This window comes from Lepus europaeus, chromosome 2, assembly GCF_033115175.1.
Source record: "Lepus europaeus isolate LE1 chromosome 2, mLepTim1.pri, whole genome shotgun sequence".
NCBI classification, from domain to species: domain Eukaryota; kingdom Metazoa; phylum Chordata; class Mammalia; order Lagomorpha; family Leporidae; genus Lepus; species Lepus europaeus.
In genome coordinates, this window is record NC_084828.1 from 20,323,422 (window position 1) to 20,339,855 (window position 16,434).

At 41.5% G+C, this 16,434-nt stretch overlaps 1 protein-coding gene across 3 annotated transcripts in view; it reads right to left on the reverse strand.

Annotated features, from left to right (window-relative positions):
• GABPA (GA binding protein transcription factor subunit alpha) overlaps nucleotides 1-16,434 on the reverse strand; it is a 46,670-nt gene that overhangs the window by 30,107 nt on the left and 129 nt on the right. Inside the window, exons 1-4 of one of the 3 annotated variants that reach the window (XM_062206470.1) lie at nucleotides 15,984-16,398; nucleotides 9,554-9,656; nucleotides 7,529-7,673; nucleotides 3,461-3,545 (exon numbers count right to left, since the gene is read on the reverse strand). In XM_062206470.1, coding sequence (XP_062062454.1) covers nucleotides 3,461-3,545; nucleotides 7,529-7,673; nucleotides 9,554-9,630 — 307 coding nt within the window. In that variant the 5' untranslated portion in view covers nucleotides 9,631-9,656; nucleotides 15,984-16,398. Of the gene's footprint in view, nucleotides 1-3,460; nucleotides 3,546-7,528; nucleotides 7,674-9,553; nucleotides 9,687-15,983; nucleotides 16,399-16,434 lie in introns of those variants that run through there. The other 2 variants (XM_062206461.1, XM_062206479.1) reach the window with 2 other exon arrangements.

Sequence of the window (16,434 nt, forward strand, 5' to 3'; positions counted from 1 at the left end):
GAACCAGATATGTATGCCCACTCTCACCATTGCTACTTAATATAGTACTGTAAGTTTTAGTAAGGGGGGCCGGCACTGTGCCATAGCAGGTAAAGCCACCACCTGCAGTGCCAGCAATCCCTTATGGGCACCGGTTCAAGTCCTGGCTGCTCCATTTCCAATCCAGCTCTCTGTTTTGGCCTGAGAAAGCAGTAGAAGATGGCTCAAGTCCTTGGGCCCCTGCATCCGCGTAGGAGACCGGGAAGAAGCTCCCAGCTCTGATTGGTGTAGCTCCAGCCATTGAGGCCAACTAGGGAGTGAATCATCGGATAGAAGACCTCTCTCTCCCTCTCTCTCTCTGTGTAACTCTTTCAAATAAACAGATAAATCTTAAGAAAAAAAAAGTTTAAGCCAGAGCCATTAGGCAATAAAAAGGAATGAGATACGAATTGGAAAAGAGGAAATCAAACTATCCCTATTTTATATAAGATCCTATACACAGGGGATCCAAAAGACTCCACTGAGAGACTATTGGAACTCAAAACAGAGATTGGTAAAGTGGAAGGATTTAAAAATCAACAGGGAAAAATCAAGAGCCTTTGTATACACAAATAATGTCATGGCTGAGAAGGAGCTTTTAAGATCAATCACATTCACAATAGCTCCAAAAAGAATCAAATACCTTGTAATGCATTTAACCAAAATGTCAAAGACCTCTATGATGAAAAATAAATAAATAAATAGAAGATATTAAAAAATGGAAAAATCTTCCATGTCCATGGATTCAAAGAATCAACATCATCAATGTCCATATTACCAAAAGCAATTTATAAATTCAAGGTGATCCCAATCAAAATACCAATAAAATTCTTGTAGATCTAGGAAAAAAAAGATGCTAAAATTCATATGGAAACACAAGAGACCCTAAAGAGCTAAAACCATCTTATACGACAAAAACAAAGCTGCAGGCTTAACGATACCTGATTTCAAGCCATGTTACAGGGCAGTTGTAATAAAACAGCTTGGTACTGGCACAAAAACAGACTTGTAGACCAGTAATAGAAACTCCAGAAATCAATACATGCATCTACAAGCAACTTATCTTTGACAAAGAAGCTAAAATCAATCCCTGGAACAAAGAGTCTCTTTAACAAATGGTGCTGAAGAAACTAGATCTCCACATGCATTAGTATGAAATTAGACCCCTACCTTTCACCTTATACATAAATCCACTCAAAATTGATCAAAGACCCAAATCTACAAGTGATACCATCAAATTATTAGTTCACACTGGGGCAACTCTGCTATATATTGGCATAGGACAAGACTTCTTGGAAAAGATCCCAGAAGCACAGGCAATCAAAGACAAAATTGACAAGTGGGATTACATCAAGCTGAGAAGCTTCTGCACTGCAAAAGAAACACTCAGCAACGTGAAGAGGAAAGTGACAGAATGGGAGAAAATATTTGCAAACTATGCAACTGATACAGGGTTAACATCCAGAATCTATAAAGAGCTCAAGAAAATCAACAACAAAACAATCCAGTTAAGAAATGGGCACAGGACTCGAACTGGCATTTTTCAAGAGAGGAAATTCAAACGGCCAACAGACACTTGAGAAAATGCTCAGGATCACTAGCTGTCGAGGAAATGCAAATTAAAACCTCAATGAGATTTCATCTCACTCCAGTTATAATGGCTCTTATACAGGAATCAATAAATGACAAGTACTGGTGAGGATGTGTGGAAAAAGGTATCCTCATCCACTGTTGGTGGGAACATAAACTGGTACAGCTACTGTGGAAGACAATATGGAGATACCTCAGAAATCTGAATATAGACCTACCATGGGATTCAGCCATCCCACTCCTGGGAGTTTACCCAAACAAAAAGTAATCAGTATATGAAAGAGTTATCTGTACTCCCATGTTCACTGCAGCTCAATTCACAATAGCTAAGATATGTCCATCAACTGTTGACTGCATAAAGAAATTACGGTGTATAAACACTGTGGAGTATTACTCAGCTGTAAAAAAAAAGAAAAGAAAGAAAAAGAAAAAGAAATCCTATCTTTTGCCACAAAATGGATGCAACCGGAAACCATCATACTTAGTGAAATAAGCCAGTCCCAAAAAGATATCATACATCTTCCCTGATCTAAGATAACTAATAGAGTACCTGAAAAGTAATGCATTGGAGTGAAATAGACATTTTGAGATTCAATAATTGTTTATAGTCTTTTTCTCTTCCACTGAGGAAAAGTGGTCTTCTTTTTCTTTTTCTCTTCATACTATTAGCTGAACTCTTTTTTTTAAGTAAACTATATGATCATTAAGTATACTGAAAATAGATCCTTATGAAAAGTAAGAGGGAGGCCAAGGCAGGGTCAGAGCATAGGCAGGAGTGAGGGTGGTGGAAGTGTCACTACGTTCCAAACCTGTATATATCAAATGTATGAAATTTGTATAACTCAAAATTTGAAAAAAAAAAAAAAAAAAAAAAAAAAGAGGTCACTAGGTTTATAAAGACAAAAACAGTGAATTTCTTCAACAGTTAATCCTATGGGGATTAGGGATTAGAAGTACATAACTACCAATTTCAGAATTTGAAGAAAACTTTGGCTTATTAAAACACAAAATATACCCCTCCCAAAAAAAGAATGCATAATGTATCTACAGAATTTAACAGTTCACTATTAATAAAGACAATTCAACAGAACTTCTGTAATAACAGAATTGTCTGAATATTAATTTCTCAATTTGATGTATTATGAAACAAAAAATTGTGGGCAAATATGTTCAGAAACTAAATTATTCTAAAACTCATATCAGATATCCCAACAAACAATATTTTTAAAAACTAAATTTCAAGCTACTACAAATGGTTTCCCAATGTTCTAATGTGTGTACTTATACATGATTAGTAAAATTCTGTGATGGCTATGGCTGACTAGGTCACTTCCCATGCTTCTCACATTCTTCTCTCAGTGCTATACTGTAGAGACAATTGCAGCCATAACTCCAGGCTGATTTTGGCTCTATATTCATCAGTGTAAACCTTCTTTGGAAATGAGTTAAGAGGACAAGGAGGCACATGGCATCCAAATGCTGACTAGTGTAGATCGCTGAAAGGGCAGGATGGTTCTAAGCTGACAGCCACAGTAGCTGCTTCCATTTGTAGTATTTTCCATAGAGTAGGGCTGCAGCTTCCTTGGCAGTCCAATGTTACTGAGACATTATTAGGAAGTGAGCTAGAACCTTCTAGGCCTCTTTGTGATTCCGCCGTTTGCTTTAGTATAATACATCCCCCTTAAGGATTAAACTAGGTGGAACGGTGCTATATTACGTGCTTCACTCCGACAGATAAAACAACTAAACCAAGAGCATGAGCGTACGGCTATAACACCACACTATCATTTAGACAACTATCTAAAACATAAAATTTGAGTTAATATATCAGAAAGTCATGAGCTAAACTTACCTTGGTAAGAAATTACCTGTACACTAAGCTGTACAGTTCCATCTGTCTTTACTCCTTGGTCAAATAAACTTCGTTCTGGATCCAGCTAAACATGGATAAAATGAAGAAGATACTCAATCATTAGACGAAGGCACCTGCTTCTGGTTTAAATGGGCATAACCAAATAGGACTTAAAATACTTAACATAGCAACTGAATTATAAGAACATATTTAATTACACAATTTCCCATATTATGTAACTATTTGTGAAAACTGAAAATATTTCAACCACTGATGGAGTCATTAAGGATAATGTAAACCATATATTAATTTTATGTAGCAGTTTTCCCTAGCTCTGGAGTCTAGTTTAGGATCTTAAATAATGCCAAAGGCAATTATTTATTCTATAAATACATTTAAAGTTGAATATAATGTAGTACCTGCTATGAATAAGTAGTTAATTAGTAGTGACCATTCCTCTGAATCTATTAACACAGTACGATCATATTTCCCTTGTAATAAATGCCACATCTCTGATCACCAAGTTATTAAAACTGAAGGATTTATGACCTTACTATTTTACTGACTTATGAATATCTTGTCATAATTCTACATGATTTCATTAGTAGTGTTTTTCCCCTTCCTTTCTCCTAAAGGTGAAATGTATTTCAGAGTGATAAGCTGATGATTAAAAAAAATTGTAATAATTCTAACTTCTAGATACTTTGTTACCTTGCAAGCAGGATTCTATTATAATTGCCTTAATAATACCTGTGTAAGTCTGTCCATCATGTAGCTGAAGGTACAAGCTTCCTCACTCTAATTCTAAAGAATTCAACTGATACATAGTATCAAACACATTTTCTAATATTAAGAATGTCATATGTAAACCCATAACTTAAGTGATTATTCATCTAACTGAAGAGGGATAAGACAAACTGTGTAACCCCATAGAGATAAGGATAAACTTGGCAGTTTCACTCCTTAATATACAGTCTCTATCTGACATCTTGCTAAAAATTCTCCTAACAACAAAACATTTTTCTCTTTAACAGATATTAGTTTTAATCAATTGAATCTATGAAATGTGTACTCTGAAAGTAAGCACTAAGGTACTGAATATACTAGCCAGTTGTTAAGACCTAGCACAAGAACAAAACTGAAGCACAATGTTAATTTTCTAAAATATTCTTCAAAGTACAACTCAGCTGTTATTCCATCAGCTGTTGTTCCATCAGCATTCAAGTTAGCATACATCTGAAACTGTAAAAGCATTAACACAGCAGCAAGCTTTTAGACTCCAAACCTATGTCAGCACTCACTGACACACACAACATACACTGTCGTCCTCACATTCATTTTCAGGATACAGGGTAGAATGCAAGAACAGTTGGGACATGGGTGGGAGGGATGGTAGGGGAAATTATCACTATGTCCCTAAATCTGTATATATGAAATACATGAAACTTGTATAACTTAAAAAAAAAAAAGCCACCAAAAAAAAGTGACCTTACCTCCAAGACTAACTCTGAATCCTGACAAGCCACTGTACTTGACCATATTTCCATTCATTCAACTAATATTTATTGTGCACTTTGCAAACTATACTTTCACTGTGGATAGGTCAGTTATTATGAAAAGTCCTATTATGAAAGACAACTAAGTACAGACTGCTTTTACTGTACAAATGAGAAAAATCAGGTAAAGTCCAGTAACACTGAGTTACTCACTATAAACCTTCTTTAAAATGTCTGCCTCAAACAAATGAACAGTTTTAGAGCCACACAGGCCTGGCTTCAAATCCCTTTGTAGCTACACATTGGGCAAATTATTTAACCTCTTTAAATCTGTTTCTACATCTACTCAAAAAGGATAAGTAATTACACTGACTTCAAAGACTGATTTAAAAAATTAGATAATTTGGCCGGCTCCGCGGCTCACTAGGCTAATCCTCCACCTTGCGGTGCCGGCACACCAGGTTCTAGTCCCGGTTGCCCCTCTTCCAGGCCAGCTCTCTGCTGTGGCCAGGGAGTGCAGTGGAGGATGGCCCAAGTCCTTGGGCCCTAAACCCCATGGGAGACCAGGAGAAGCACCTGGCTCCTGCCATCGGATCAGCGCAGTACGCTGGCCGCAGCGCGTCAGCCGCGGCGGCCATTGGAGGGTGAACCAACGGCAAAGGAAGACCTTTCTCTCTCTCTCACTGTCCACTCTGCCTGTCAAAAATAAAATAAAATAAAATAAAATAAATTAGATAATTTAAGAATGCTTTCCAAGTATCTTTTCACTCAACATATCCTGCCTATACAGCTTTAGTTCAGTAATTTTTCATGGCTACTTTGAATTACACTGTATGGAATTCATTGAATCTCCTGGTTTTGGAATGCTTGGGTTGCTTTCAGTTTTTGCAAAACCATGAATGAACATCCTCATACATATACCTTTTCCCAGCCTGGTGAGTGTTTTCTCTGGAAACAATTCATTGAGGTGGAACTGTTACACATTTCACTTTTAACATCAAGATATTCAATGCTTGATTGCCTTCCAAAAGACTTTGCTAATCTCACTCTTAAGAAAAATCTTAAATCACTAGAATCGTTAACAGTTCTAGACTCACCTATATGTCCTAGTTTTACCATTACTAGACAGAGATTAAAAAAAAAGATTAAAATAGGATTAAATGGTAGCTAAAACACACAAACTTCATTACATTTGAATTAATTGTACAATATTTTGTACAATTTTATACTATTTTAAAATAGTAGTATTATACAATGATGTGAATTTTTTAAAAATTAAGGCAAAACTAATAATAAAGTATATCTCAAAGCATATGGGGGAAAAGAATAAAACCAAATATTATGAAAAATGAAAAAATATATATTAGTATAAATAAAATCCTAGTACTTATTCATATCTTTAAGGAAGATCATAGAGAAACTATTTGAGCAACTCTATTTAGGACACTACCTTTCATATACCAAAGTACTTCTTCAAAGAGTATCATAAAACGTTAACTATGAATATGCTACAATACATTATTATAACACTACCATGGATAAAACCTTATTGAAATAAAATTCCAACTAAAATCTGTTGATATTTTAATTCCTATCCAAAACTCACTGGCTTAGGTGGGGCTGGCACTGTGGCACAGCAGGTAAAGCTGTGACATGCAACACTGGCACCCGATATGAGCACGAGTTCATGTCATGGCTGTTCTACTTCCAACCCAGCTCCCTACTAATAGCCTAGGAAAAGCAGCAGAAGATGGTCTAAGTAGTTGGGTCCCTTTCACCAATGTGGAAGACCCCAAAGAAACTCCTGGCTTCAACATGGCACAGTCCAGGCCTCTGCGGCCATCTAGGGAGTAAGCCAAGGGATGGAAATTCTCTGTTTCTGTCTCCTTTTTTCTGTGTAACACTGATTTTCAAGTAAGCCCTTAAAAAAAAAAAGAAAAAAAAGCCCTGATTCTGATTTATGTAAACTTATCATTTTACATTGAAGTAAAAGGCAAAATGTTTAATTTGCTGTTCAACCTTTTAAATTTAATATTGCTTTTAAAATATAATTTTAAATGGAGGAAATTTTGCTGAAAGAATTTTTTTATTTCATATGCTCACATTTTGTTAACAAAATCTACTTATACAGGTAAAGGCTATAGCTATACAGATAAAAGACTAACAAAAAATGGTACTATAAGGGGCCAGCATTGGCTACCTGCAATGCCAGCATTCCTTATGGGCTCCAGTTCAAATCCCGGCTGCTCCACTTCCAATCTAGCTCCCCAGTAATGCGCCAGGGAAAAGCAGCAGAAGAGGGCCCAAGTCCTTGGGTCCCTGCTTCTATGTGGAAGACCCTGATGAAGCTTCCGGTTCTAGGCTTCAGCCTGGCCCAGCCCCCAGCCTGGCTCAGCCCCAGCCACTGCAGCCATTTGGGAAGTGAACCAGTGGATGGAAGATCTCTCTTCTCTCTGTGTCTCTCCCCCTCTCTGTCTCTGTAACTCTGCATTCAAATAAATAAAATAAATCTTTAAAAAATATATTAGTATGCTGATTGAAATACTGAAAAACAAAACAAAATAAAAATTACCTGGATATCTTGCAGACAAATCTCATGAGCATCCAATGAACACTGCAGTCTTGGTTCTAGCAGTTTCTTTAAATTGCCTATTGGTTCATTGATGTCTATGGCCTGGCTTACACATTCAGCTGGGGTGTAGGTTTGTTCTACAATGCTAAATGTTAAAGGATATAGGGTTAACAATTACATTTTTGCCCTGGATATGATAGTACTAATACCCTCAGAGACGGCACTGTGGTGCAGTGGGTTAAGCAGAGACCTAGGACACGTTAGTTACAGCTGTTCCACTTCCTATCCAGCTCACTACCAATATGCCTGGGAAAGCAGCAGCAGATGGCTCAGTTAGGCCCCTACCACTCATGCAGGAGACCTGGTTGGAGTTTCAGGCTTTTGGCTTCAGCCAGGCACAGCTCTGGCCATTGCGGCCATTTGGGGAGTGAACCAGTGGGTGGAAGATCTCTCTCACTGTAACTCTTTTAAATAAATAAATAAATCTTTAAAAATAAAGTAACACTATTCGATACCAAAAACACATTTCTGGTGTTTGAAAACTCATTTCTTCATGGATATTGTGGTAAGTTCATCATCAATTAGTGTCACCAAACTGATCACTGAATTTTACTGTGAAATGTTAGTTTGAGATTTAAAGCATCCTTGAAAATATTCTTCAATCTGCTTACACATATAAATATTGCATATATAATAATCAAAGGGAAATGCTCACATCTGTATTACAGTTATAAGTTGTTTTGAACAATTTTAGAGCCAGAAAGGACAATACAGTGTCTCTTCAAAGTAGATATACCAGAGGTGTGCTTTTCCAGTTAAGGCCTCACTTGGGACACTTGCATCCCACATAGAATGCTTGGGTTTCTGTTCTGGCTCTGCTCTCTATTCCAGCTTCCAGCTAATCCACATTCTGGGAGACAGCAGGTGATAGATACTTCAAGTACTTGGGTCTCTGCCACCGAGGTGGGAGACCTGCACTGAATTCCCAGCTCACGGCTTCAGTATAGTCCAGCCCTGACTGCTGCAGACATTTGGGGAGTGAACCAGCAGATGGGACATCTCTTATCTGTGTGTCTCTTTCTCTGCCTTTCAAAAATATTTTAAATATATATATATATGTATGCCATCTCTAATAGTCAATTTCCCTACCCAATGTAAAAACAACTTAAGTATAAGTGGATAAGATATGAAAACATAAGTTAAATAAAATATTTCCATTTCATTTAAATACTACTGGTTATAATCAACATAGTTCCACATAAAAAAGAGTAAGACTTGTATTCCTTCTTTTTTTTTTTTTTATTTGACAGGTAGAGTTATAGACAGCAAGAGCAAGAGCGAGAGCGAGAGAGAGTATAAGAAAGGTCTTCCTTCTGTTGGTTCACCCCCCAAATGGCCGCCACGGCCGGAGCTATGCCGATCTGAAGCCAGGAGCCAGGAGCTTCCTCCTGGTCTCCCATGCGGGTGCAGGTGCCCAAGCACTTGAGCCATCCTCCACTGCCCTCCCGGGCCACAGCAGAGAGCTGGACTGGAAGAAGAGCAACTGGGACTAGAACCTGGTGCCCATATGGGATGCCGGCACAGCAGGAGAAGGATTAACCAAGTGAGCCATGGCGCCAGCCCCTGTATTCCTTCTTAAGAACCTTTTTTGGGGCTGGTGCTGAGGCATAGTGGGTAAATCTGCTGCCTGTAGTGCTGGCATCCCTTATGGGTGCCAGTTCAAGAACCGGCTGCTCCACTTCTGATCCAGCTCTTTGCTATGGCCTGGGAAAGCAGCAGCAGATGGCCTAAGTCCTTGGGCCCCTATTACCCATGTGGGAGACCCAGAAAAAGCTCCTGGATCCTGGTTTCAAGTCAGCTCATCTGCAGCAGTTGCAGCCATTTGAGAAGTGAGCCAGTGGACAGAAGACCACCTACCCCCGTAACTCTTTCAAATCATTAAATAAAATCTTTTAAACAAAAAAGCCACTTTAATTATGTATACTGACAATCTAAAAACAAATGATAAATTTAGGAAACACCAACCTTTCTTCTGTACACTCTGATTTCTCTGTTCCGTCAATCTCAATTTCTATCAGCTCTTCTGCTTCTCTCTTAGTCATGGTTGAAGTATTTCAAAAGATCAGTCCTGTAAGAATTTTGAAGGTTTCAAAACCATCTGTACAAACAGAAATGATACACAAGAAATAGAAACCCAAGTGGAAGAAGGGAAAGTAACCTTCACTTATAAAAAAGAAACCACAAATGGCATCTATAAATCAGTTTTTATTTAACTGGTGTTTTTATTAGCCTGACATGATGTCATCATCCTATTGGATTTATTGGGATTTTTTTGATCCAGTTAATAGGTTAGCGCAAGTTACCTCAAAATTAAATGAAGGTTATGTTAGCTCTATTAAAGCAACTCATAGTGTCATTAACAGATTCAAATCTGATGCTTAACATGGAGAGAAATTACAAGTGCTTATCTAAAAGTTGTACCTTACTAAAATTTACTGCAAAGCAATATACTGGTAAGAGAGATACCAAACTAACCACAGGATTTATGTTACAAATTACAATTATGGAGTGGGCATAACTGCAGCATTGTGACATTTGGTATGTACATATCCCATATTGGTGTCTGGGTTCAAGTCCTGGCTCCACTTTGATTCTAGCTTCCTGTTATTTTAAACAAACCACTGGTTCAGTTTTTCATCATCTCAGGTAAAGTTAGTACCTATTGCTTAAACAACCATAGATACAAAAACATTTTGAAAAGGTAAACAGGGGCCAGCACTGCGGCACAGTGGGTAAAGCCGCCACCTGCTGTGCCAGCATCCCATATGGGTGCCAGTTCGGGTCCTGGCTGCTCTACTGCCTATCCCACTCTCCGCTATGGCTTGGGAAAGCAGAAGATGTTCCAAGTGCTTGGGCCCCTGCACCTACGTGGGAGATCCAGAAGATGCTCCTGGCTTCAGATAGGCCAAGCCAGCAGATGCAGTCATTTGGGGAGTGAACCAATGGATAGAGGACCTCTCTCTTTCTCTCTCTGTAATTCTGCCTTTCAAATAAATGAATAAATCTTTAAAAAAATAAAAAAGGTAAATAATGCATAAAGTAAGTATAACAGCCATATACAGTTATTTCTTTGTGGTCATTTCTGAAAAAGCTGCACATCCCATTACTAGCTACCTCCCTGTAGGTTAATGTTTTCATCTTTGGACTCCATGAGTGGAGTTCATATCATGTTCAGAGCAGTTTTCTAAGTTTACCAGTTTTTTATCTCAAAAACACACCAAAGACTTAGAAGGATCATTCCCCTAAATCTGGTATTCTAACATTTGTGAGTCTGCTCCCACTAACAAGATTTCATAAAAGAATTCAAATATTCATTCCTGTTAACAGTAATCATTATTTATTGAGTGCTTGGTACTGAATTCAAACACTACACAGAACAATCTTATTTCAAGTCCACTTTCATAAGACCCACAAGAGGTAAACAAGGCTAAATTGTCTGCGGTCCATGTCAGTCTTTCATTTATTTATTTATTTTAAAGAGTTACAGAAAGGGAGAGGGAGGGGGGTGGGAGGGAGCGAGGGAAAGACAGGGGGAGGGTAAGGGAAAGAGAGGGAGAGGGGGAGGGGAGGAGGGAGGGAGAAAAAGGGGAGGGGGGAGTAAGAATCTTCCATCTGGTGGGTCACTCCCTAGATGACTGTTGGTTTACCCTTATCAACCACACTCAATTCTATAATCTGTCTCTCCTTTATCTCTTTTCCTCTCCAATAATCTGTCATGAATTTATATACTTATTCTCATTCTTCCCCTATTAAATCTTCATGAAAATACAAAGAGCAAATCTGCCCAAAAGTGGTCACAGGAATTTAAAGTGTTTCTTTGGATTTAGGGTTTCGTTTACCCTCTTCAAGTGGCAGGGGGCCTCACCAGGTCTCTACTTCTCAAAGGATGAAGGGTTCTGTGCCAGGTACAATAGTGACCCAGACTTGTAAATATGTAAATTACATGGCAAAGGGGAATTAAGACTGCAGAGGCAATTAAAATCCTGGGTTATCTATGTGAGCCCAATGAAATCACAACATAGTCCTTAAAAGCAGAAGAAGGAACTTGAAGTGAGAGCCAGACCAACTCAATAAGAGGACTTGACAGGTCAGTTCTGACTGGCTCTGAAGCAGGAAAGCAGCCATCAACCAAGGAACGGAGGTAGCTTCTAAAAGTCAGAAAAATAAAGGGATAGAAAAAAATGCAGTTCTATTAACACCTGATTTTAGCCTACAGACCTATTTCAGACTTCTAACATTCAGAACTGTAAGATAATAAAGTCGTGGTGTTTAAATACCATTAAACATGCAGTATTTTGCTACAGTTAGCACTAGGAATGTTGTCTCCCTCCCCATTTTAGAAAGAACTCTAACTCCCCTCAGATCTCAATACCTCCAAATGCTGGGTAGCTGGCTGTCTGACCACTTACTCAATTGTTAACAGCTGGCATCCCAATCTAGTGGCCAAATATAAAAATGGTTATTAGGGTTGCTCTCACACATGCCCTGTAAGATGGAAGAATACAGGAGTAGTTTTTCACTTAAATAGACACAGATTGTGCACATCCAACATACTGCCTACATTCCAGCTGGCCTCTCTTTGGAATGATGAAACAACGTAGGACCTTAAGTTTTCTTTTCTTGCTAATGTTAGATTAGTAAGTCTTCCCTTTCCCTACTAAAGCCTATTCCTTAACTGGTGCTATGTGTAAACATGTAGAATTTTCTACACCTGGAAAGCCGGCATCTCACATGGGTGCCAATTTGTGTCCCAGATGCACCAGTTCTGATCCAGCTCCCTGCTAATCACTTGTTAGAAACAAGGAAATAATGTCTACACAAACTAACTGAAAAATAAAAAACAGAAAAGCAGACTAAGTAATCAGAAGCTGAGAAATAGTTCTAACGGCTTATCAGCAGGACAACCTGGGGGTCCCCTTATTATAAACTATAAACCAGGAAGTTGTAATCTTCCATAACAGTGATAGATCAAAATGCCTAGAAGGTGCCAAATATAGGGGAAAAAATTAACCCCCAATGATTTACAGAGAAAAATCACATAACCTGTAGTTTCGGATCATTCTCCTTCTCAGCTCTTTAAACTTAGCGTAGGGAAGAAATGGAGATATTTCAGAAATTATCCAGATTACTTACATCAATGCTTGAGAGTCTTAGCACTTTTGTGGCACCAACAGCGCATCTACAGGGATTTTTGCCTGTATATTTAACAATTGGAGGGGCCAGAGTTGTGGTGCAGAGGGGTTAAGCTACGGCCTACAACATGGGTATCCCATACGAACGTGAGTTTGAGTCCCAGCTAGTCCACTTCCAATCCAGCTCCCTGCTAATATGTCTGGGAAAGCAGCAGAAAATGACCGTAGTGCTTGGGGCCCCGACACCCACATGGGAAATCTGGAAGGAGTTCCAGACTTCTGGCTTTGCCCTTGCCCAGCCCTGGCAGCTGCAGCCATTTGGGGAGGGAACCAGCTGATGGAAAATCTTTCTCTGCCATGCTGCCTTTCAAATAAATCACTCTTTTTTTTTTTTTTAATTAGTTTTAAACAGGTCCAATGTGATTTGTAGGAAAATTCTAAGAACACAATGATATTCCTTTTTTTTTTTTTTGGCAGGCAGAGTTAGATAGTGAGAGACAGAGAGAGGTCTTCCTTCTGTTGGTTCACGCCCCCAAATGGCTGCCACGGCTGGCGCGCTGTGCAGATCCGAAGCCAGGAGCCAGGTGCTTGGGCCATCATCCACTGCCCTCCCGGGCCACAGCAGAGAGCTGGACTGGAAGAGGAGCAACCAGGACAGAACCGGCGCCCCAACCAGGACTAGAACCCGGGATACCAGTGCCGCAGGCAGATGATTAGCCTAGTGAGGCGTGGCACTGGCCCAAATAAATCAATCTTAAAAAACAAATAACAGGCTGGCGCTGTGGGGCGGCAGGTTAACGCCCTAGCCTGAAGCACCCACAACCCATATGGGCGCCAGTTCAAGACATGGCTGCTCCATTTCCCATCCAGCACTCTGCTATGGCCTGGGAAAGCAGAAGATGGCCCAAGTCCTTGGGCCCCTACACCCTCATGGGAGACCCGGAAGAAGCGCCTGGCTCCTGGGTTCAGCTCTGGCCATTGCAGCCAATTGGGGAGTGAACCAGCGGATGGAAGACCTCTCTGCCTCTCCTCTCTCCGTATTAACTCTTTCAAATAAATAAATCTTAAACAAAACAAGAAACAATAAACCCTTGGTACTTTCATTAATATCACAAAATGGATACAAGACTAACCTTGAAAATTTAACTAGAAATTTTGAAAAAGGCTAGTGTCCTTTAAAATATACATGTAATTCCCTCTTGAAACACAAACTTCAGGACTGTCCTTCACATTATTAGTTTACAGAGCTTAGGACCATTCTTCCTAATGCAGGAAAAAGAAATTTAAGTGCAGTCTAGATGAGTACCTGCATGGTCAACTGCTCATTTTTCCAAGCTTACAAATATTTTTAACACATTTAAAACATTAAGAGGCAGCATCGTGGCTTAACAGGCTAATCCTCCGCCTTACGGCGCCAGCACACCGAGTTCTAGTCCCGGTTAGGGCACCGGATTCTATCCCGGTTGCCCCTCTTCCAGGCCAGCTCTCTGCTATGGCCCAGGAAGGCAGTGGAGGATGGCCCAAGTGCTTGGGCCCTGCACCCGCATGGGAGACCAGGAGAAGCACCTGGCTCCTGGCTTCGGATCAGCACAATGCGCCAGCCGCAGCGGCCATTGGAGGGTGAACCAACAGCAAAAAGGAAGACCTTTCTCTTTCTCTCTCTCTATCCACTCTTCCTGTCAAAAAAATAAAAAATAAAAATAATAAAACATTAAGAAAAACAAAGTCTGTGTGTTTTTGTGTGTGCATACAGGCATGTGCCCATGTAAAGGAAAAAGCAAAACCCCAGGCGAGGGTAAAGGGTATATGGGTGTTCACTGTATGGTTCAATTTTATTACAGGCTTAAAGATTTGTTTCTGTTTTTTAAAGAATTATTTATTTATTTGAAAGGCTGAGTTACAGAGAGGCAGAGGCAAAGAGAGAGCAAGGTCTTCCATCCATTGATTCACTTCCCAAATGGCCACAACAGCCGGAGCTGGGCAGATCCAAAGCCAGGAGCCAAGAGATTCTTCCAAGTCTCCCATGTGGATGCAGGGGCCCAAGGACTTGGGCCATCTTCCATTGCTTTCCCAGGCTATAGCAGGGAGCTGGATAGCAAGTGGAGCAGCCAGGACTCAGAGCGGTGTCCATAAGGGATACCGGCACTGCAGACCAGGGCTTTAAACCGCTACACTACAGCGCCAACCCCGGGCTTTATAAATAATGAGTTGGGGGAGAGTATAGTAAAGTTTAAATTTAGTATTCGGCCTCTCCATGTTCTCATGACTTGCTTCCAACTTAACTGGCTTAATTAGGTGCTTTATGACTATGTGATTATAAACTCACGTTACATAGAATGCAGGTATGATGGACTTGTTTATGCAGTGACAGGATTTATCTGAAAACAAACAAGTTCCGAAAGCCTGGATCAAACCCTGAGTGAGAACGGGTCCTTTAAAGTTGTTGCTGAAGAGTGGACCAATTTATTCTTCAGCTTAAGGCAATGCATGACCTAAGAATGTTCTCACTGCTCCGTTCCACGCGGTTCCTGGGAACTCTTGCTAATCTTTGCTATCTTCGAGTCAGGTGTATTTCTACCGCGAGAACTACTTGTGACCTGAATTTCATTTCTAAATTACTACTCATCGCTTTGCTATGCAGAATTAAGACACTGTCTGCTCTGTCGTTATCCGCGCCAAACTCGGAGCCCTGAATCCAAACGTGATCACGGGGCTTATCATCTTGTACTGCACGAAACACCAAAAAAGTTGGCAAGGTACCTGAGCTCTTCGCTAGCTCATTTCCTCGTTTTTAAACAAAAACCCCAAGCAGCTATTATCGTCAACAGCACGGGTGTGGAGCAAATGTGACAGACAGAACGGAGACATAAGCGGATCTGAAGCGAGTGAATCGCTGAGTCCGGCGAGCCGACTGGGTCTGCAAGTTCCTCCGAAACCCCGGGCCGTCCGACCCACACCGCGACCACGGCGACAGCGGCCCCCGCGCACAAACAGGCGGGGAGACCGGGAGGCGGGCGGGGGGAGGCAGCAGGCGCGCCGCTCCCGGGCCCCGCGCCGCGCGCCCCCCGCCCCTCCCCGCTCCCTCAAGTCTCCACGAACGGAAATGGGAGTCGCGGAGCCGGGGACCAGCGGAAACAAAACACAGAGGCGGCCGCGGGGGGGCCGCTGTGGGGGGAAGGCCCCGGAACGAGGCCGGATCGAGGCCGGAACCAGGCCGGCCCGCGCGGGCCCGCGCGCCCTTCCGCCCCCGCGGCCGCACTCACCCGCTCCGGAATCGGCCCTGGCGCTCTCGCCCGCGCTCCGGGGCCGGCTGCGAACGGCAGAGGCGCGGGCTCCACGTGCAGCGTCCCTCCGGGCCGAGCCCTGCAGCTCCCAGGACTCCAAGTGTGAGGCCCCTGGGCCCTTCCCGCGGAATCGGCGCCGAGAAGCCCCGAACCCCCTCCCGCCTCCCAGGCACCCCCGGGTCCAGGACTACAACTCCCAGCAGGGTGCGGGACACGAGGCACCACGTCCCAGTCCGCGTGGTTTCGCACACTCTCACTTTCCCTGCACATTCACATACACCCCAACAACCCCTAAAGAACAGGACGCTGCCTAGGAGGGGGGGGGAGCTTGAACTCGGGACAGGCCAGCCGAAGTGCGCATGCGTAGAGTAAGGTTTCCAGAAGGGAAAGAGCGAACGGGTCAAATTAGGCGAAGGAAAGATGGCGGAGG